At 37.3% G+C, this 24174-nt stretch overlaps 1 protein-coding gene across 5 annotated transcripts in view; it reads left to right on the top strand.

Moving 5' to 3' along the window:
• The window catches only part of PRKD1 (protein kinase D1), a 333105-nt gene that overhangs the window by 290939 nt on the left and 17992 nt on the right, over nucleotides 1-24174 (top strand). For all 5 annotated transcript variants that reach the window (XM_023255617.2, XM_023255618.2, XM_023255619.2 and 2 more), the window contains 3 exons: nucleotides 19050-19211; nucleotides 19769-19867; nucleotides 21471-21738. In XM_023255617.2, the coding sequence (XP_023111385.2) occupies nucleotides 19050-19211; nucleotides 19769-19867; nucleotides 21471-21738 (529 nt within the window). The remainder of the gene's footprint in view (nucleotides 1-19049; nucleotides 19212-19768; nucleotides 19868-21470; nucleotides 21739-24174) is intronic.

The following is a 24174-nucleotide window of genomic DNA, read 5'->3' as shown; positions in this document are numbered from 1 at the left end:
AACTTCTTCAAAACAAAGAAAAGTTATCCAAATATCTGTGGCGTAGATTTTTGGGAACACTTTAAAATAACTGGAAAGGCAGATCAAGCATCGAACTACTACCTGTGTAGTATCTTTCCTGAGTCTGGGCAACATTTGTTCTTTTTTATGTACCTAATTCTGGATTTTAATACATTATTAATGCTCATTAAATGGGTAATGTTTCAGCATTTGCTCGTTGTGGACATGCTGAGACCATTTTGTTTCACATTGTAAATGACCTTGTCTTCATAAACATTCCACCTTTATGCTGTGATAATTATATGAATTGAGTATGTAAATGTCAGCATATCAAGTAAATGAGTAATGTATGCCTGAGATTCAGATCATCTTGGTATAGTTAATGTCCTCTTTGTCTCTCAAAGTAAGCCTTTCCCTTAATATTGAGCATGTTCCTTAACTCCTTTCATTAACAGTCATCCCTTTTACTTTTTTTTTTTAATGTTTGTTTATTTTTGAAAGAAAGAGACAGAGAGAGAGCATGCAAGCAGGGGAGGGGCAGAGAGAGAGGGAGTCACAGAATCCAAAGCAGGCTCCAGGCTCTGAGCTGTCAGCACAGAGTCCAACATGGGGCTCGAACTCATGAACTGCAAGATCATGACCTGAGCCGAAGTTGGACACTTAACCGACTGAGCCACCCAGGCACCCCAATCCCTTTTCAAGCCAGAATATGTTAGTCAGACATATTATGTGGTATATACAATTTTTTGTAACTGTTAAAACTTTTTCCACAGACTAAAAGGAAATTGAGCAACTGTTTGCTAAATGTGGTCAACCTAGCTATTCAGTCTAGACAATTAGGCCATTGATAAATGGCCATTTTTTTATATAACCACCATAATTCTCTACTTGTTGTGCAAGCTGGTCATAATTTCTAATTCATAGCTTTATTGAATAATTTTCATTTGAACATCACTAACAAAGCAAAACATATTGCATTTCTTCACTTGTTTCATTTAACTGCACTTTATTGAGTTTCATCAATAAAAAGTTGAAGAAAATGCAACTTCTGCCCTAAAGGAGTTCATGTGCATGGACAACCAAAAATAATGCTTGCTATACATAGAAAAATAACATAGACTTTTCTGGGACTAAGAATTTCTAAAGATGGTGTTTTTGTGCTTCTGAACAACTATGTAACGCAGAGAACTACCACAGTGTTCTCTGTTTTCATGGGGAAGATGATAACCACGGCTCTGAAGATGCCAATTCATAGATTCATAGCTTGGCGTTTGCTAATCAGTTACCGAAAAAGATTTTTTTAGAAAATTCTTAACTTGGCAACATTGAGCTGTAAGTGACGTCGGAAAAGTTAGTCAATGACATCTTGCCAACCCTGGCCCCTGCCGTCCCCGTCTCCACTCCCACATGGTGTCCTGAAGGCAGATCCTTTGCAACAGGCCAACATCCAGACTGGCGTGTGTACAGAGACATTTATCCTTCCTTACCAGACATGAGGGAAGTTTCTTGGTTAACATGGCTCTGTCACTCTACATTTTATGGCAGTGGCAGAGAGTGACTAGATCAATGTTGAATGTCTGATTTTCTGTGTCTAGAACCTATAATTGGCTCTCCTGAGCATGTCTGTATGTTATCAGCTGCTGATTCTATAGTAAGGTAGAAAAATAAAATACACCTGAGCATAAACTGCCTCCCATTTCCTCTTCTAAAAGAGTGGATGCAATCAATAACTCAGTTGCAATAAACAGGCTTTGGCAACATTTTCGTTATGGGTTTCTAAAAAAAAAAAAAAAAAAAAAAAACAGTTTGGTTAGGTTGAAAGTCAAATTCTGCCCCTTGAGTACATGAAGAGTTGGAACAGTTCTCATATTATGGCCTGAAATCTCAGAAATGCTCATTGCTTATCACTCCTCCCCACTGGCCCTAACCAGTCTTCACATTTTTCATCAAACTTGTATTGATTGAGTACACATATCACGAACTAAGTACTGTTCCGTGTCCAGTGGTTACAGTGGAGGCAGAGACACAAAGATCCTTTTTGTCATGAGTCTTAGTTTGAATCACTCGGCTATGCCTTCTGTCAGTCAGATGTTTGCAGCATATTTATGTGTTGAATTTTCAACCACATAGCATGTACTATGCGTCTTATTAAGGTTTGGCTTAATTATATGCACATACTGGATTCAGTAGTTTGTACTTTATCATAAAGTTGCCAATTGGTTCAAAATTTGTTCATCAAAAATAGGGAACTCCTCCTATCTTCCAACTGAAAAAAATGAAAAAAAAAGTTTGAACCTTTTTACCAATTGTCAAATTTATCAGCTTCCCAGAAAGATTATAATTCAATATCCAGAGACAATGATGTTTAAGTTCATATCATTGATATATAAATGCCACTCTCACCTTATTTAAAAATACAGTCCACTCAAACCCCCTCACATCCATACCCCTGTACCACCCTTAACTCTGATATATGTTTTTTTTTTTTTTTTTCTTCCATAGCACTTAATTGCCTTCTGGTCTGTTACAGAATTTCATTTGTTGTATTTGTTGTGTGTTTCTCACCCCAGCCCCTTCACTAGAATGTGCACATCTGGAGGGCAGATATCATGGTTTCACTTACTGATGTATCCCACACAAGAATTTTTTCCTGGTGCACATTACGTGTTTAGCAAATATTTGTTGAATAAAATTGTACAGAAACACCATCCTGTCACATAAGATGGCATACATAATATCCCACTAGGTAGCAGGAATCTGGTCCGCATTTGCTATTAATGTTTAATTGGTTAGTTAAGAAAGATTAACTATGGTTAATGTGGTTAGTTCTCTGAAAGCCCTCATTGCCTCATTTTATATTTTTATTAAAAGTTAGAATTCATCTTTTTGGACCTGAAAAGACAAAGCAGTAATGGGGATAGAGGGTGGGGGTTAGAATTCTGACTCACTAACTGATACGTTCAGACAAAGTGCCATGATCAAAGTCAACTGGATGGTGAGAAAGGTTTTCTTCTACTAACCTTATGGAACAGAATTCTATCCCTCTGGATATAAAAGTGATTCCTGGAAGCATTTGATATCCTCTGCCTTGTGGTTCCCTACTTACAAAAGCTGGAGTCCTCGTTTATGGTTGTACCTGGAGTTCACAAGTTCTGCCCTGTCCCCTCCTCCTGATTCTCCAGAAGTGGCCATGTTGACTAAAGTGACTGATGGCAGAAATTCCTGCCCATGCAGCTCTCCTAGTCCTCTGGTCAAATGCTAATTTGTTTCTGTGGTTTGTAAAAAAGCTCCTTAGCTTATAGAAGACTTCAAAGTTGTGTAACTATGGAATATGTGAAAGAATTCTTTCTTTCTCCCTTTTCTCCTTTCTGTATAACCTAGGTGAAGGCTTTCCAAAATCTGATTCAGTTGTTAGAAAATTAAGCTCTTCAGATACCTTTAAATAGTTGAAAAATTGAGGCAAGTCTGAATCTTATGGCATAGTTATTATCCCTTACTTATATCATTTAGAAGAGCTCTGCTTTCATTAGATGTAAATACTTCATTATTATTACTGTGTTTCAGAACAATGTTAATTAACGTAGATGTTAAACATTTCATAAAATCCCCAAGGGATCCTACTTATATTATTATTTTAAAAGTTGTATCTTGATTTAAAAAAAACATGGAAAATTTGAAATTATTTTTTCCTATTCATGACAACAAAAAAGAATAAAAAAATTGTTGTTTAATGATTAGGAATATCACAGAAAACTGACCTTTACAAGGAGATGAAACTTTATCTTAAGAAAACTTAGAAACTTAAAAAACCTACAGTAAATGATATTGGTATGATATATATTTAATGTACTTTATTAACACAGATTTGTTCAGTCAAAATTAAAACACAAGCACTTCTGTTTATGATACAAGGTGTGAAAGCATTTTGCAATTTAAAAATATAGAATACATGATATAGAAAAAATACATAAGAATTTTACAGGCCATAAGTTAAATATATCCCTTGCACTAACCTCCAAAATTACCTCCATTATTCTGGTTTCTCTATTAGGAGGCACTCCTCTTCTCATTCATGTGTCTCTTAACTTCAGAACAAAACAACAGCACCAGCCAAGTGTGGTTGGGATTTGTCTGGGCTGCCTTGCACAGCTGCATCCAACTCTCCCTTTGGTATGGCAGCTCTGTTAGATTTGTGCTCTATTCTTTTCATTCTTGTTCATAGATTTCCTTGTCTTTGGTTTCCCTGCCTTTCTTAAAGAAAATGCAAGGCCCTTTGCCATCCCCTTGTTTTCTTCCTCTGCCTGCCTATCACCCTTTGGCTGTTTTTCAGTCTTTATCTCAGTCCTTGCAGGGCATTGATCATTTGTTCCTTTTTCAAATCTCTGTCCTCACTCCCTCCTGCACTTATCAGATCCTGTTTCTCTTTCCCTGCTAGTCCTTCCAACTTGTCTTCCAGAACTTCTCCTTTCTTTCATCTAAATGGCCCATACTAATATGGGACTCATTCCTGAAGTGAGGTCATCCACTTTAAGGGAGTCCTCTGTCATCCCTTCCCAGGTCATTCCTTAATTGATCTTTTGAGTTCTGATCTTCCACAGGCACTTGAGTCTCAGACCTTTGACCTTAGGACATCTCCACTTTGGGCCGGTCTCACCCCAAACCAACCAGCCTAAAACCAAACGCTTAAACCTTAATCATTCTTCCAGGTTCTAAGGCAAGAACCCTTTTCTTCAATTAATAAAAATATTAAGTCCATCAACAATAACTGTGAAATACTTCCTTTATACAAAGCAAGTTACTCAGCTTCTGGCCCATGTAAAAATGAATGAAACCTACCAAGTTTCATTCTGACTTCTATTTGGGCAGTCAGGTACAAGTAACTGCAAATCGTGTTAGCTGTGGAAATATAGTAAAAGAAATCACGGATTATGACTGAGGCCAGAATGTTGGAATCAGGGAGAGCTTCCAAGAGAAATATAGCATTGATGAAATCTTGAAAGATTCGTAGGTTTTTATACCCAGAGAAATGCTGGAAAGGGCTATTAGGCTGAGGGGCTACCTTAGTAAAATAAATATTCTATGACAAATGAGTAGAAAAATTTAGATCATTTTGGAAGAGTGGCCTTCAAACATTTTTCATCATGTATCTCAAAAATAATTCTAAAAGAAAAACTTTGTAACTGTTTGTGTATTTTTAAGATGACAGCTAGAACTATTTTGTCATATTTTAAAGAGTTTTAATTTTGTACTATATTAAAGTATCAATATTTAAAAATAAAGCTATTATAGAACTCCTTTAAATGTATGCATTAGAATCTAAATGTCATAGACATTTGATATTCTTTACCATCCATTTAAAAAAATATGTGAATGTGCATTTCTTTAACAATAGTATAATTCACAACATTCCTTGTTTCCTTTGCCTATATTTCACTTTTCCCACAAAATTATATTCCATTGTAATGTGTTTTTATGCATGGAAGTCTTTTGTTGGTTCCTTTTCATAATTATTTACAGTAAAAATAAGTATATATTTAAAATTTCTTGATTACCACACTTTAAGTGTTTAAAACATACTTTTGGATTAAGTTATAATTATTAGTAAAAGCTTTATTCTGTAAAATTTTATCAGTACTTCAAAAATAAAGTGTTACTGAAAGTATACTATTTATTGAGATTAATTTTTTAATTCAGTTCATAAGTTGGTGGGTGTTTATTACTTAGTGTTTGAGTTAGAATTCAGCAATAGTTTTCTTTTTTTTTAACTGTAGGAGCCACTTTGTAAGAGAAAACAAACAAAAATGGTGATTTATCTTCAGAAATTCATTTCAGTCCCCTCTCCATTAATAAATCCATTAAATCTTCTTGAATTTTGGTGAAAGTGTGAATTAGAAATTAAGTTACAGAAGTATTGATTTCCATGTTAGTGTCAGCCACTTCAGACCAATATAGTATTTCAAATTTTCTCTCTACTTTTCTCCCTGAGGATTTTTCTTCCTATTTGGAGTTAGTGAGAAGTATCCATTGTAAGGGAGAAAAATTTTTATGAAAAGAAACCGCAATAGAGAATTTAAAAGCTATATGGCTATTCTCAGGTCTGTATTAGAAGATAATTTGTGGACTGGTATGATTCATTTCACTCATTCCTCATATATAACTGAGGGCCCACCATGTTCCAGGGAGCAGGGATACAGATATAAACAAAACAGATTTTCTTAAAATTATGCTCTGTTCCCACATCTCTTAAAAATCTTTCTGTTCCACAAGAGTATAACTACTTAGGAGACTGCTGTTATGAGTCAGAGTGTGCAGTAAGACCAGGAAATGGATTTTGTGTTAGTTCATAGAGAACCTTACATATTGTGCCAGGTTGATTGGATTTTATTCTGCTTGAAATGTTTTTGTTTTTGTTTTTGTAAGTTATGATCAAAATAACATTTGGGGATGGCATATTATAGAGAAAAAAGTCTGACGACAAGAAAACCTTGTTAGAGGCTATTTGCTCCTTTCAACTGCTAGTGACGAAGTGCCCCTGTTCCTCGTCTTTCTTTCTACACATTTGCCCTAACTTCATCCTTAACATTTCCGTTGGCACTAGTCTAGACCAAGCTTTTAAATTCATCCCTTGATTACTGCAACAGGTGATATTCTGATAGTTTGGTTCCCCATCCCCCAATCCCACTCCATCATCATCTGCTGGCCCTGCCTTTTCTCTGGTTCATCTGAAGACCCCAACTGGATGAGTCTTTAGTGGTTTCCATCCTATCCGTCCCTAGCTTAGTAGTTTTCTTATTTCATCAAATCTATTTTTCCTGTTTTTTTTTACATCGTAGGTGATCATGCTGTACCTTATCACTCCTATTCAACTGAACCTTTCATTCCTCTTTGAATTATTGTTCTCATCATTACTCTTAACCTCTGGTCATTGCTCAGCTTTTAATTCCAAGGCTGGATGCCCATCCTGGTTTACTTGGTTTATCCATGTTTGATTGACCTTCCAGATCTCCCAGTCTTGTGCTGTTTTCCATATTTCCTGTTTATCTATGGTTTCTAGTCTTCATATAAAGTAGTAACATTTATTGAATACTTCTTATGTAGTAATTAGATCATAAACGAATTTGAAGGTCTCAGCAACACCTTGTTTTCAGCTTCCACAATGCCTAGCATGGTAGTAAAGACTTTATAAGTAACTGATTAACTTTTGACAAAATGATCTTAAATCACATACTGTATTTTCTTAAACTCTTTCTCAGGGTCTTTGTCATAATACTTTTTGTATGAATCAATAAATTTTAAGTTCTAATTTGAAAATTGTGGTATTTGTTAAGGAGGACGAGTTTGTAGAATAGCTGCTAATTGTTCCTGATGTTACAGGCTGTCTCAAAAACTGAATCCTGGGGGAAAAATTGGGCTTTGGGTGCAAAGAAAGGCAGAGAACATATCAGAGTGATGCTTTTAAATACAGTGGAACCTCAAGATCAAGAGAGGATTTGATAACATAGAACAACACTGTGGTGGTATATGGGTTTAGAAATAGACTGAGCTATAGGGGAAGTCCCACCAGTTAGGAAGCTAAAGAATCGTCAAGGCAATTTGTCATGGTGGATGTCATAACAAGTAGAGGGGACACTGAGATGAGAAGACTTGCCACAGGCAACATTCAGAAATCTAGACAATATGCTGAGATGGGCTGTGAGATCATATTGAGGAGACTGAAGTAACATGGACCTTGAAAGCACACCAGTTAGAACATCAGGACCCCGGTTCTAAATGGATTTGAGTCCACAGAGAGTATTCAAGCAATGGATACTATAGTGTTTAAAGAGCATGAGGTCTAGAATCAGATGCCTGGGTTCAAAGCTCAGACTTTTTATTTAAGAGTTCTTAGGAACTTGGATAAATTACTTAAGCTCTCTGAGCCTCAGTTTCCTTACCTAGGAAACCTTGTAGAGATGTTGTGAGACTCAGATGTGATAATTTTGTGAAACTCTTAGCAGTGGCTGGCATACAAGTAAGTAAAGGTGCCATACTTACTAGGTGTTACTAGTATTGCCACAACTAGGCTATAGAGTCTGGCTTCTAGAAACCAGTTCCTGTAACTTGTTGAATTCCCTACACATAGAACCTAGAAACATTATTTCATCCTAACAAAGAACATGGTTGACTCAGAGCCTAGACTGGGGCTGAACACACTTTAACATATGCCTGGCCCCTGATGGGTGCTCAGTGAATATTTATTGAACAAATTGTCTAGCCATACTGAAGAAACCAGGGGCATACAGAATTGCAGAGCATGCCAGTAGATAATAAAGCATTCTTTACCATTTTGTCTAAAAACGTCAATGTGTAAGTAAACGGCTTTGTTCCCCTAGTCTAGAAGGATGATCAGGAGGTGGAGAAAAGATGATCATGCTAGAAAACCAGAAAATAATATTGCCAAGTGTGGGTGGGAAAAATGAAAATTTTTGCAAACTGGTAGTTTTTAAAAAAATCATGAAGGAGTCATTTTTTTTTCTTTCTCTAGAGAAAAATATGCAACATTTGAGTATCTTTTCTTTTAGTGTGTAGGAAGAGGTTACTTTATACTTCTGTTGTTTCATTGAATATGTTTATTATATTTCTTAAAATATTTCTTTCTGTTTTATTGCATGAAGAATTTTCACGAAATTGTTTCTTTAGATAAGACATGTTTTGCAGCTCTGAGATAATCTTGTTATCTTCTGCATGTTCCAAAAAATGAAGCCCATTGATTATGTATATACATATCTAACATGGAGGAAACAAGGAAACAAAGATCTATTATAAGAAAAAGAAAATGAACTTAGAGATTTTCCCAAATAGGTATCCTGTTCAGTAAGAAGTTAGTCAGAATGAAAACTTAGTGTCAAAAAGTCAGGTTCCAAGTTAAAACTCTTCGTTCTTCTCTCTCTCTCTCTCTCTCTGTCTCTCTCTCTCTCTCTCTCTCTCTCTTTTTGGCAGGGCGGGGGGTGGGGGGGTAAATCTGTTTTTAGCATTGATTTCCTTAATTATGAATTCGAATTCATCTGACTTGCTGTGCTTACTTTGCAGGAATGTTTTGGGAACTAAATTAAATAATATATAAAATGTTTTTTAAATCAGTGTTTCCCAGTGTATTTTTGGAAGAATACTAGTCAGCCCTTCATGGAAGGGGATGGGGGTAAAGATTCCCTCATTAAGACAGTTTAAAAAATATGTGTCTGATATCTTATATTCAGATCATCCCACATCTTAGAAGTGAATACAGTCTTTCACTTATTAAAGATTCTGAAGAGCCCCATGATTAAGAATTTGTTTAATTTTGAGAATATATCAATGAAACACATTTTGCTACGGAAACCTTACACAAATGTGAAATGTCACCATTTGACCTGTTTGCCAATAGTGTCTGTGTTCTGTTGCTGTTCAGTAGACCCTGTATACTCACTCCACTTCCTATTATCTGGTGTATAAGGCATCAGAAGGGTTATGTGTCTGCACAGATCATTTAACGCTATAAGAGAATGTTATGCTTTCTGGAGTGCTGGCATCTAAATATAGAAGCTGGGCTACAGTGTTATGATTTGTTAAAAATTACACTTTAAAATCTAACACCAAGACTAGATTGGATTTATGCATTCATGTTTCTAGCCAGATTAACAGGAAATAAAAAAAAAAGTGTTGCAGATGTGTCTCCATTGCCATGCATTTGATAGCAAGTTGAAAAAAAATGCAGATATTTGAGCCATTTTCAGCTATCATATACAATAAACACATCTTGATTTACAAATTCCAATTTTTCTATTTTAACAACCATACTTTTAATTCCTGCCTTTCCTCTAAACACAAACTGAGTAATAGCATGGAAGAAAGGGTGGGGGGTCATGCTTTATGGGTGGAATGTTACAAACACTGTTGTTGTTGTTGTTGTTTTAAGGCATTGGTCATTTGTTAACTTTCTATCTTTGAAGTCTTTGTGTTGGCTCTTTTTACCTAGTCAGCTTGAAATTGTGGTCTTAGTTGGGGCTTAAGGGTTAAGTACGGGAGTACCTATAAGATCCTTTCTGTGTGAGAGTCTTTCCTGAGTTCTCCTGATAAAAATCACCCCCACCTCCAAATATCAGTATCAAATTCAGCCATATATAAATATTAATTCCAACAAAACCTCAGTGTATCAATCCAAATCACAGGCTCAGGAACCTGGATTGGGATTTTAAAAATTTCCGTGTACCTTGAATTTGAAGGGTTCTTGGTGATGAGTGGAAAATATCACATAGCTTTATACTACTTATATCTGGTGGGAAATCAAGAAAGGCTAGAAATGACATGAAAGATGATGAGAGGTTTTTTTTTGTTGTTGTTTTGTTTTTTTGTTTTTTTGTTTTTTTGTTTTTAAGTATTGTTTTCTGTATACTTCTCCTTCCTCTCTGTGTTTAGCTGCTTCTCTTCTTATATGGAAAGGAGAAGACACATTGTATTTATCATGTGTCTGCAGCAACCCTGGAGTCTAAAGCTAGATTGGAGCATTTCCAGAATTGATGGAGAAGAATGACTGACAGAAATATAGACAGGTTTATGGACATACATAAATACAAAATCATGCATCAGAACTCGGTTGATTTTCTTGCTATGCAAATATTGAATTAGTCCTTTTTCTTTTCTTTTTATTTATTGGGCGAATGTTACTTAATAGAATACACAAGACTTAAAGCTCACTTAAGATGAGAAAAATGTTGTAGTAAATTGTGTATTACAAGCTGGCCACCTGCAAGTTTCTCTCTTGAGAGCCAGGCAAGATACAGGTGTATCTTTTGTTTTGGGCAGTTAATGAAGATACTTCAGCTTACCATTTCTCCCACAAAATTTTGGATTGTGTTAATCTAGCATCAGTCTGTGCTAATTACTGCTACAACAAAAGTAAGTTGCATTCTAGTTCTGATGGGTGGTATGAACAATTCTTACCAAAAATTATGTGAATGTTTCTGAGTTCCGAAGGTCCAGTGGGTTAAATTTGATTGTGGCCCCATTGATCTAAATGTTAGCCAGTGGTATCTATTTACAAGAAGGTGGATTACTACATCTGGTCTTGTTGTTAAAGTCATATTGCATGCATTTATTCCTCTGACAGTGTATGTTAGCTTTATTTTGTTCTAGACTGTCATCAGTGTACCTTTCTAAAATTTTACAGATTAAATTTGCCAGAAATGCTTAAAGATAACTACTAAAATATGAGCCCATTTAAACTGTAGATTTTTGGCCAGCTGAACATGAAATGGGCATACATTTACACACAACCAAGTGATCTCCATCCAGAAGGCCTTTCACCTAGTGTAACAAAGTCTTCTCATGGTTGACCTCAGAGTGGATGCATCTCTGCCATCACTGAGGTCTAAAAATATGGCAAGAAGAAAGATGGGGGAGGACAAATTAGAAGGTTCAGGTTAACCTATAGCCCCTGTTACATGAAAGGCAAAAGGAAATTTTCTTTTCTGCCACTAACTGTAAACTTTTAGGTATCAAACTAGACAGAGAAATGTGGCCCAGATCTTGTGAAAATGGCAGAAAATGTGCCTAATGACAATATCAGCTAACCTTTACTATGTACCAGGCATGATTCTAAGTATTTTATATACATTAAATAACCAAGCCCTAGTTACATTACAGAATTAGACACATTATTGTGCCATTTCACATACAAAGGAATGAAAGTCAGTGGAATGTGCAGACCTGGAATACAATCTGTAGCAGCCTGTTTCCAGGGACTGTGCCTCTGAAATTAGGCTCGCGGCCTTGAGGCTTTCCTTGTGTTTGTGCCTGCTCTGAGCGAAAGGAAAAACAAAGAAAGAGAAAAGTGTCCCGAGGCCTATTCTACACTAGAAGTTAGAAGTACAGTGATCTTTATTATCTGAATGGTCCATTTTCATTGCTTTATTTCTCACTCTTGGGACAATAATGAAATCCTAGGAAATTAGGTTTTCACAACTCATGTAAGGGAGGGTTGGCATGGAGGGAAAGGGATAATGTGGGAGTATCCTGACGGTGGCCTTCTGCTGCTGGTGCTTTAATTTGTCTCTTGCTGGTAACTCTTGCCTTTGAGAATGAGCTGATACTATGAAAACTTCCTTATTGAGAGGTAGATATAAAGTAAATACAAATCACCTAAATAGCATTAAAATTTTGTTTCTTCCTTTCAAATATGTTGAAATATTTACCAGAGCAGTGGCCAAAACTTATATATTTTGAAGGACTGGTGCTTAGAAACCACCAGGATGTCTTTGTCATTCCCTCGAGACTTTAGGATATCATTTTTCAACTCTTACCATTGGTGACATCTCTGATATTCACAACTGTATTATTGGTGTTTATCATAAAAATCATTATGTATAATGATAGTAGCCATCGTCAGAAACCTGACATTGCTCATTAGCAGATTCAAGTGAACTCACAATGAAAAATTCATGTACTGTATTTTTATATGAAGAGAGAATATCAACATATAGTCTATTTGATGCAAAATGTGCTAGCTAAATATGTCAGGCATGTATCATCATCTCTTCAATAAAATCACTTAAATCTTGAAGAATGTTACCCATGTACTGAAAAGTAAGGAGATATAGGAACTGTTCATCTTTCAATCAAATTTACAAATTTGTGCTGGACATTTAATATATACCAGGCACTAAGCTTACATGGACTAGGTGTAAAATTGATAAAATGCAGGCGTTATGGAGCTTATAGTCTTACAGGTAAGACACATAAGTCGATCAATAACTAGGTATGATATGTTAACTGTTATGAAAGAGAATTTAACAAGGATTGAAGGAAGAGGGTTGCAGAGACATCCAAGTCAGACGGTGGGAGTCAATGAAAGCTGCCTAATAGTTGAATATTCATATCAGACAAATGGTCTGATTCAGGCTGAGAGAAAGTGTGTATGAAAGTGTAAAAGGGAGAGAGAGAGGGGTACTTGTTCTGAAAATAATTACTGTGACTAGAGAGAAGGGTAGATATATAGGGAAGAAGAAAAGAAGCTGGGGAAATACTTGGATAGGAGGAAGAGAAGTAGCTGATGGTAAAGGGTCCCATTGGCTGCGCTAAAGGGTACATCTCCTAAAGCTGGTGGTGATTCCCTTATGAGCTAGAAGCAAGATGGAATGTTCAGAATCACAGTGGCAGCCCTTTGAGGAGTGCACTAGGGGCTTCTGGGTGGCTCAGTCAGTTAAGTGTTGCACTCCTCACCTTAGCTCCAGGAGTGAGCTGGAGGAGAACAAGACCTAAGACCAGGAGATCAGTTGGGAGGCTGTGGCCCATCCCTAGAAGAGAGATAAGGCTCAAACCAAGGCATTAATGGTGAGGATGAAGGTGAGGCATCAATGTAAGAGGAATTAAAGGGATGAGCTCTAAAACTGGTCATTGGAAGTGAGGGGGAAGAGAATGTTAAGGATGACTCTCAGGCTTCTGACCCAGATGGTTGGCCATTTACCAAGAGAGGAAACACCACCAGAAGACTAAGTTTGGGTGGAAAGACACTGATTCTGTTGTTGAACATCTTTCATTTAAGTCGACATACCTAAAAGACAGTTGGATAGGTTCTGGAATTTATGAGAGATAGCTTAGCTTCTCTTACCAATTTTGGTATTATCTTTACCGAGTCTTCTTATAATCACCTGGTTTCTACATTGACTTTTTTAGCCTCTCTCAGGGAATTACATGCTATTTCCCTTTTATAAGGTATCAGGTGATTGTGATTTCTAGAGGCATTAAATGAAGCATAAATTGTAAGAGAATTCCAATCCATGATTGGAAAATGGTTAAGATGTCCTCTTTTCTCAACACTGGCAAGTGGACAGTAATGAGGATCAACAAAGTCATTGCCACAGTGCTTTACCTCTGAGAAAGTTACCTTATGTCTCCATGAACAGTGCTGTGTAATGAAATATTCTTCCTTCCGCTCTGCATGCCATTTAGAATTTAGACCTTGGACTTATCACTGTTAAGCTTATTTCTTTCTGTCTGATTTTGAACTAAAACATTTAGGTATTTGATAGAAAACTAGTCAGAAGTCCCCATATTCAGGCTGTATTCCTCTTAAACAACCTGTTAAAAAGATGTGATGATTCTAATTCTCCTCTTTCCCACCTCTCATATGTTTGAGTATAATAATCCTAAAGGTAGAATAAACAAGGGGAAAACATGACATCTTTAACTAATCACAGCTAAATATATGAAATGAATATTTTAATTAGAAGTAAAGAATGTAAGTACCAATGAAATATTGTTGAACTTGAATCTGAAAAGTGTAACCTAAAATAGAATGTATACACACACTAAAAATGTTAGTTAAATTTTTATTTCCTTTCTTTTAGATAAAATATCATAATTTTTATGAAAGCTTCTGCTTTTAGTGACTAGTTTCCATTGATTACATAAGAATTCTCTAGGCGACTTGAATCAGGAAGATTTTTGTCTTGATCTCCAAATGGTATTTCCTCCAGACTTCAAAATAATTTATATTCACCCCATGGATATGTCATCAATCTGTTAAGTGTGAATGGACACTATTCTTTCCTGTACTTGACCAAATGTTTCATTTCCTGAAAATTAAATTACTTAAATGCAACAAACAGATGGTCAGAGAGTCCAGTAGTAGCTTACTCAGCCATGAAATTTATTATCTGAATTCTTGAGGTAGGCCTGAGAAGTTAGCAAAATTCTTTCTGAATACTAGTATGCCATGGTTAGTGTTAAAATCATCAAGCCACTTCTAAGTTAATTTGGTTACTTTGTACATTAGTAGGAAAAGCTGAAAAGTTATTTCATATTTTATACAGAAAAGTAAAATTGTGAGCAAGTCATATGGACCACTTGGGTTGAGACTTATCTTAGAGTTGCTCTTCAGTAATTAAAAAGACAATATGAATTATAAATGGTAATAGAAAATAATGGCTTGAATTTGTTTTATTTCCACTGTCCAAATATTATTATCTTTCTAGGCTAAAGAAATAATTATCAGTATAGTATAGAGAATTTGGATAAATAAGGCATGACTCTTTCTATTCTCTTTTCTTCTGTTACTGTCAAATAGAAAAACAACTTTGGTCATTTGGTTCAATGCAAAAATTGCAGCTCACGAGTAAGCATCTATGATGGCCTTGTCTCAGCTGCATATGAAAAACTTTAAAAATATCAACTTATTATATACTGTCTCTGCAGAAAAAAGAAAAAGTCATGTTGCTCTTGGAAAGATTTTTCAGCTACCACTGAGGGTATTCTTTAACAAATCTATAAAGCATAAGGGTTTTTATAAAAGAGCAAGGGCCAAGTACAACAAACCTATTAGTCTAAACTTTTCTAAAACATTTCTTTTTCCCAGTTGTGTATACACGACTTACAATTCAGCGCTTTTATTGAACTTTTTAAAATCTGTATACCTAACTCTATTCAAAGTCCTTTAGTAAAAATAGCAAAATTTTCTCTTATCCTTTCCATAAAGATGCTATTAGAGGACATTTTAGAGTCTTTCAGAGTTTACAGTGAACATGGCACAAGATAGTTGACAGTGAACAGTCTTCATTAATCCATTCCTTACTTTTGGCCTAGAACATTCTGGGAGTACACCAAATAGATAAACACATTTAAGTCCTCACCTACGTATGGGGGCTTGTTAAGTCATGTAATAGAAGAGGGAAAAGGAAAAAAGAATGGCTGAATGAAGGACTTTAGTATTTCTAAGAACTCCCTCTCTTAGAGACATAGAAGTAGAAGCACATGAAGAGCAACACTGCATATATATTTGGCTACTTTAGGCAGGAGAGTTTCCTGGCCATTTTGTGATTCCCTCTTCTCCCTCACCCTCCACAGTCCAAACCAGGGTAAGCAGAAGCAGCAGGCTGAGCCACTACAACACCACTTCTGTTCTCCCCTGCCCTTCCTGAGCCCCCTTTAACCTTTATCTTCTTCACACAACAGTTTCTCCTGTGTCTACACATGGGAGACCCCCTGCCTTGCTGCTACCTGCTTCTGTCAGTCTCCTGCTTTCCTATTCATTGTTCTTCCTCCCCACCCAGTCAGTAGGCCTTGATCATTGAAGAAAACCAAACGCTCCAGAACACTGCTTAAATGTTTGAAGTTAGATTAAATAGAAATCAGTTCAGGGGCACCTAGGTGGCTCAGTCGGCTAAGCGCCCAACTTTTGGTATTGGTTCAGGTCATGATGTCATGGTTGGTGGGACTGAACCCTGCACGTGGGGCTCTGTGCTGACAGCGCAGAGTTTGCATGGGATTCTCTCTCTCCCTCTCTCTCTCAAATAAATATTGTGTTTTGTTTTTTGTTTTGTTTTGTTTTTTTTTTAAGAAAAAAGAGTTCAGAAAATACTCAAAGAAGGTACACTTAGCACATCTTATGGTGGACTTGTTCCAGGAGGGTCATAATGCAGGCAGGACTCACGTCATTCTTAAAGCCTTTCCTGTCATCACTGATTTAAAACAGGACAGCTGAGATGCCTGGAGACCCAGGTGCTGGTCTTTCCATTCAGTGTGGCTCCTCTCTGAGGAAGGGGGATGGCAAGACAATGTGACAGGCTACGTGCAGGTTCGGGAATGAGCAGTGCCATTGCTGGTTTTCCATACTGCATATCAAACACATTCATGCATTTTTTATCTGGAGTCTCCCACCTAAGGATCTGGCACTCCCATAATGCTGAAAGCCCAGCAACCATCTGGTCTTATTTGTAGGCAGTAGGGACAAACAAAGTAATAGTAGTGGCAGTGTGAGCTCAGTTAATCCCACACTGTCCATGTGCTTCGGCTCTGACCAGGAGAGAATGTTTCTGGAGGCTTGGTCTATCCTGAAGTAGCCAGATATGACCAGCTAACAGTGTGACAGTTTTAAGAACAATGACCCCAGCACTCTGGAGGTGAAAGGCTTTGGGGTAGATGTGTAGACATCTGCTCGGACCACATCCAGAAACTTACTATTCCGTGATCGCATTGATGGTACATGATTGGGCACCAAGGCATCGGAACCAAAAAGACCCATCAGAGATCTGAGGCAGAGATCAAAATGGCCAAAGTAGAAGAAAGGCATCCTGAGAGACAGGATATCATCATGGGAGCTTCTGCCAGCCGTGGCCTGGCTCCGTATGCAGTTAATGCCAGGCATCCCTTACCATCGGGTGGAAGGTTGACTACGGTGCACTCTCTCCTGCGGCCCATTCTGCTGCTCACCTCCCCATATCCATCTGTGAAGTCTGAATACTGAGCCACCTCAGGTTTCCAGTCATTTGTGAAATTTTCATTTTATATATACACTTTTATAGCTAAAAATTTCTTTTCTAAAATAAAGCTTTTTTTTTTTTTTTTCTGTTCACAGCTATTAGCACATTTAAGTTAGTCCCTGATTCTTCTTTAGGTAGTTTGTGTTCATGATGATTTCTTCTTCTTTTTTTTTTTTAAAGTTCATTTTTTTAAGTTTATTTATTTATTGAGAAAGAGAGAGAGAGAGAGAGAAAGAGCAGGGGAGGGGCAGAGACAGAGACAGAGAGAGAAAATCCCAAGCAGGCTCTATACTCTCAGTGCAGGACCCAACACAGGGCATGGGGTTTGAACTCATGAAATGTGAGATTGTGACCTGAGCTGAAATCAAGAGTCAGACTCCTAGCCAACTGAGCCACCCAGGCTCCCTGATGATTTTTTTTTTTTTCTGTTTCTCATTGAGATATAAGTGGAGGGTGCCTGGGTAGCTCAGTTGGTTAAGACTCTGAATTTGTTACAGGTCATGAGCTCATGGTTCGTGAGTTTGAGCCCCATGTCAGGCTCTATGCTGACAGCTCAGAGCCTGGAGCCTGCTTTGGATTCTGTGTCTCCCTCTCTCTCTGCCCCTCCCCTGCTTGCACCCTGTCTCTCCCTCTCTCCCTCTCTCACTCCCTCTCTCTCTCTCTCTCAAAAATAAATAAATATTAAAAAAATATAAAAGAAATATAAGTGGAATATATAGTAGTTCTTTTAATGTTAGCATTTTTTGTTGTGCACAGGAAAAAAACAAAATAAAGATTAGATGATCAAAGGCTTGGTTGATGACCCCACAGCAACATTCAGACTCAAGCATCATCACAAGGGTCCATCTAATGTTAAGAGTAATTTTACCTGACCTTTGTGACAATTAACATGTCAAGCGCCGGGGCAGCTCATTCGGTTAAGTATCCCACTCTTAATTTCAGATCAGGTCAAGATCTCACAGTTTTGTGAGTTCGAGCCCGGAGTCCGGTCCTCAGTGTAGAATCTACTTGGGATTCTCCCTCTCTGTCTGCTTCTCCCCTACTCACACTCTCTCTGTCTCTCTCAAAATAAATAAATTAATTAAAAAAAAATCATGTCAGGCCAAATGCAGCCTGTCATTAGTCATTGCTTTATTGTGGAAATATTTGTTGAGTGCTTGAGAACAATGCAGGACCACCACAGAAGCCTCATGGTGCACTGAACAAATATGCGCTCAAAACTTTTTTTTTTTTTTTTTTTTGCTGTTTTCCTGGCAACCTAAACTCTGTGTAAGAGCTTTGGTAGCAAACTACTGCAGCCTCCAGTAGCAGAGCAATTCCAAAAGGTTTTGACTAATATGCTTCATCAGTGCCGTCAGATGCACCACAAGTATAGATTTCATCTTGTCTACGCTCACTTTCTCCCGAGTGTGTAGAGACGGCCCGGTATGCTTATTTAGTATGGTGTGCTTAATATTGGAGATGATCCTAAGAAATTACAGATTTCTCAATATGGCATTCTAATTAAAACCTAATTAGCAATTCACAGTGTTGGAACTTAGGTTTTCCAGCATAGAAAAAATAATTTCACTATGCATAGAAAGTAATGATATATTTTTTGGAGACATTAGAATTTCAAAAATATAAGGCAGCACATGTGGAATTTAGAAATGTTAAGAATCTGAAGTGTGGGGTTTCTCCATAGCTTTAAGCTTGAACAGTTTTATATAATCAGTGAGCTTGCCAAACAGTATCAAAAAACTCATTTTCTTCAAGTGCTTTATTTATCTTTAATAGAACCTTCATCACCCTGGTGTTGTAAATTTGGAGTGTATGTTTGAGACGCCTGAAAGAGTGTTTGTTGTTATGGAAAAACTCCATGGAGACATGCTGGAGATGATCTTGTCAAGTGAAAAGGGCAGGTTGCCAGAACACATAACGAAGTTTTTAATTACTCAGGTAAGAAATCAATTAGAGTCAGAAAAAAAAAAAAAAAGATAATGTTCAATATCAAATGTTATCACTGCTTAACTGCAGCTTCCTAGCCTTGTTTAGTCTCTATGTGCAAAGTCTGAATTACACTCAAAAAGGTTGCAGGGGCTTATAGTATTATTTCGTTTGTATCTGTGGTCTCCAGAGTCCAGTATCCCAAGTGAATAATGTGTATGCAGGCCCACATATTAAAAGTCCTCGTGAAATTTTAAATTGCACAGTGACTGAGTCCTGGTTCTTTGAAAACATTCAAGAACGGGTATCCCTGGAAGATATTATTGACAACTGTTATCTGAACCTGTGTTGGATGCTGTATCAATACCATCATATGCTACTTTTTCCACTGACGTTTCCTTAGAAACCTGCTGTTAATTTAGCTCATTTCAGTGCCGTGCGTGTAAAGAAGCTTAAGTGTTCATTGTGAGTTTTCTCATGGCCCTTCCAGTTTATGTCCTTGTCGAAAACATTTTGAAATGAACTAATAGACCAAAATAAAATCATTGTGGTGACTCTCTTCTTTACAGATACTTGTGGCTTTGCGGCATCTTCACTTTAAAAATATCGTTCACTGTGACCTCAAACCAGAAAACGTGTTGCTAGCCTCGGCCGATCCTTTCCCCCAGGCGAGTATAAAAGCCTCTCCCAGCAAAGCCAGCAGCTCTGGCTCCCCGGCGGGATTCTGCCACCTTTCATCCTCAAAACCTTTATTTGTTTCAAGTTTTACCTGTTCGTGTTCATCCACTTGTTTCCTGGTTATATTTTCGGGACTTCAGTTTTGTCCCTCTGGCTTCTTAGTTCAGCCTGCCTTAGCCAACACAGGAGCCTTCTCAGTGGGCTCTGTTACCTTCTGTTGTACCCCGATCCTGGCGTGCTGGCAGTCCTGTGTGGAAAGCACAGGCCCGAGAGGGAGAACACTGGAGTCCCGGGGACATTTAAGTTTAGTGTTGTTCTCAGGGACCAGGGCAAAAGTTTCTGCTTTCCCTCAGCTCCGAGGATGGAAAGCAACTGCATGTCTTCCCATGGAATCATGACTGAAGTGACCTAAGTCCCTGAACTGACCTGACTAAGCCGCTAAGGCGGCTGTCCGCCTTGCTTCCTTGGCATCTTCACGTCCTGTCTAGGTTCCCACACGGAGTTAGTTTGGAGGAGTATTGTAGGTAACATGGCAAGCCTCTATGCTTATCCCTCAACCTTTCTTTCTTTATTTTTCTTTTTCTTCCTTTCTTTCTTTCTTTCTTTCTTTTTCTTTCTTTCTTTCTTTCTTTCTTTCTTTCTTTCTTTCTTTCTTTCTTTCTTTCTTTTTAATTAATGTATTTATTTTCAAGTTACTTAACATACAGTGTAGTCTTGGCTTCAGGAGTAGAACCCAGTGATTCATCTCTCACGTATAACACACAGTGCTCATCTCGAAAAGGGCTTTCCTTCATGCCCAGCACCCATTTAAGCCACCCCCCAACACCCCCTCCAGTAATCCTCAGTTTGTTCTCTGTATTTCAGAGTCTCTTTTGGTTTGCCTGTCTCTCTTTTTACCTTATCTTTCCTTCCCTTCCCCGTGTTCCTCTGTTGAGTTTCTCCAATTCCACATATGGGTGAAATCATGTGATACCTGCCTTTCTCTGACTAGTTTCACTTAGAATAATACCCTCCAGTTCCATCCACATTGTGCAAATGGCAAGATTTCATTCTTTTTCATCTTCAAGTAGTATTCCATTGTATATATATATACCACATCTTCTTTATCCATTCATCAGTTGATGGACATTTGGGCTCTTTCCGTAATTTGGCTATTGTTGATAGTGCTGCTATAAACATTGGGGTGCATGTGCCCCTTCAAATCAGCATTTTTGTATTCTTTGGATAAACCTTTATTTATAATAAGCCCTTGAGTTTAGTCCATCCCTTCCATATTTACATGACATTTTCCTGCCTTGTAAAACAATATTACCCACTCCTGAGTATACATATTTTCATATTTATCACTTTGTCTTGGGTGGGGGGAGGAAGGGAGAATGTTTAGATGATATTTATGAATGAAATATGCTTTTGTACCAGAACTTCCAGCATTGTGTTCAAGTATATAAAATGGAAAATAGCTGTTACTTCCATCATGAGAAATCCATACAATATATGTAAGGAATTACAGTTGTCTTTGGCAGACCTGGGCTAAGACACATGATGATGTGTGTCTGTGACCTTACCATTCCTGCAAACCATTATTATCAACAGGTGAAACTTTGCGACTTTGGTTTTGCCCGGATCATTGGAGAAAAGTCTTTCCGGAGGTCAGTGGTGGGTACCCCAGCTTACCTGGCTCCTGAGGTTCTAAGGAACAAGGGCTATAATCGGTCTCTAGACATGTGGTCTGTTGGAGTCATCATCTATGTAAGCCTAAGTGGCACATTCCCATTTAATGAAGATGAAGACATACATGACCAAATCCAGAACGCAGCTTTCATGTATCCACCAAATCCCTGGAAGGAAATCTCTCACGAAGGTAATATCTTCCATTCAGAAATGATAATGGTTTAATCCTTAAGTGTTATATTGTTAAATCAATTGAGAATTATTAAATTGATAAATGTTCGTTGCAAATTGTCCCCTGGAGTAGGGGCGCAATTTGATTAAGGTGGATTGGGAAAGACCAAAAACGTCTTCTGATGAAATGTACGTATGTTGTGGAGAGATTGAGCAATAAATATTAAGAGGCAAATGAAACAAAAAGAAACTGTTAATATTTTGATGTATTTCCTTAGAACTTATAAATACTTATACATCGGTGTAATAGAAACAGCTAATCTCTACCAAGAATAATCTTCACCTACCATATACCTGCATTTGTATTAAGCACTTTTAATCCATTATGGGCACAAGAACTCTATGATAGTGATAATTGAATTATCATACTATGTATTAGTCTGCAAGTTCTTTGTGCGCTGATTTCCTTTGTGTGACATTAAAGTATGTATGGTATTTTATCTAGCCATTTCACTGGTATAAAAATTTTAGGTTGTTTCTATTTGATCCTTAAATATAATTTCTATATGTATCTCTGATGATTTCTTTAAGATAGATTACCTTGAGAGAGTGTTGCGTTATTTAAATTCTTAACAAACCTTTCCTTCTCCTTAAAGAAAAGGAGAGTTTTAAAAGAAGTGGCAGGGGCAGTCAGGGCAGAGAAAATAGCACGCTTCAGAGTAGAATTCCCCAATGAACGTACTTTGGAGTTCATTCAATCTCACAAAAACCCCGTAAGTATTACTTACCCTGTACTTCAAGGAAGAACACTGAGGCAAAAGAACTGACAGACACCACAGGCCAAAATCGCCAAGCTAGTAGGTGACAGAGCGAGAATGTATACCCAGATATGTATATGCCCAGGGCATATACCCAGATATGCTGGGTATAGACCCACATAGACTGGGGATATACCCAGTCTGATCACATATTCTTCGATCACCAGTCCTTTGGTTTTCAGGCCACGTCTAGTTCTAAGTTTGTTCAAATTTCTCACCACTTTAAAAGGCAAGTACAGTCAGAGATAAACATCTGTTTGATATCTGTTACTGCATGCAGTGATGTGGGAATCAGAAAAGAACGTATGTAAACTGCCCAAGGTAATTAACTCCTGTTAGTATTAAGTGACAAGAGTTATCCATTATCAGGGCTTTGAGTTACTATTAGCAATAACCCTGAACATCTTCTAATTAGTTGTAAATCATAGCTGGATGGATATATCTTAAAGGAATCTGTGACCTACAAATGAACTATCGTGTAGCCAAAGTACTAATGAAATATTTCGGATAATTCAACAGAGGCAAAAAGCAAAGTATAATCAGGTTTCTTTTCCTGAGGGCAGAAAGGTGGAATTATCAATAACCTTGTGCCCAGTTAGGAAACACTACCTTTAAATATGGCTAACCATTATGTTTGATACCTGCAATCCATAAATCCAATAGAAGGACTTGCTATTGCTACCATGGTGCAAATCTGGAATACCTCTGAAGCTAGTCACGTTTTCCTGTTATGCAGGAATAGAGCATTGGGTAAACTGCCTCCACATTTAAATATTTTTTTTTCTGGAAGTAGTGTAGTACTTTTTCTTGAAGTAGTAGAATAAATGATGCTTGGTCTCTGATACGACGGAAATGTCCTGGCCTAGCTGTTAGATATAACCTATTTAGGGCAGAAACAAATAGCTATAGATTGTGAATGTTTAATTGTCACTGATAATAGAGGCCAGAGACCTAGATATTAATGGCACAAGAAACTCTTTTGGGAAATCACAAATATATATGTGGATAGATAGATAGATAGATAGATAGATAGATAGATAGATAGATAGATATAGATATATATAGACACACACACACACACACACACACACACACACACACACTAGGTAACATGAAAGAAAAGGACAAAAGTAAAATACTCTTTAAAGAACTTGAAGCTAAATGGAGAGATGCCAAGTTCAAAGGAGAAAGAATCACTGTGGACTTGACTAGTCAGAATTGCATTTTCAGAGGAGATGAAATTTAGGCCAGTCACTAAAAATTGCAAAGAAAGAGATACAGCATTTGAGAAAGAGAATTACATGGGAAATTTGAAAGGCATTTATATTTGACCAGGAAGTACATATTTTACTTGGCTACAGATATTTCTAAGTGCTAAAAATTTTGTATCACTCAGACAAAGTGATATAGAGACCAGCTGAGACAGAACTTCACCTTTCTAAATCAGTTTGGGAATTGAGAGGGATTGGCCTCTCTCCTCAGTATCTTCCTCTGACTCATCCTTGCCTTTGAGGCACAAGAGTTGCACTATTTGCCAATTGCTGCCCTGTATGGGAAATGAGTTACCTAGTTGCTGGTATATGAACAGTACTAATAGTTGAATATAAAGAAAAAGTGAAATTATGACATAGTATTAG

This window comes from Felis catus, chromosome B3, assembly GCF_018350175.1.
Source record: "Felis catus isolate Fca126 chromosome B3, F.catus_Fca126_mat1.0, whole genome shotgun sequence".
Taxonomy (NCBI): Eukaryota; Metazoa; Chordata; class Mammalia; order Carnivora; family Felidae; genus Felis; species Felis catus.
Note: the sequence above shows the minus strand (reverse complement) of the source record. Positions and strands in the feature narration are given on the sequence as shown.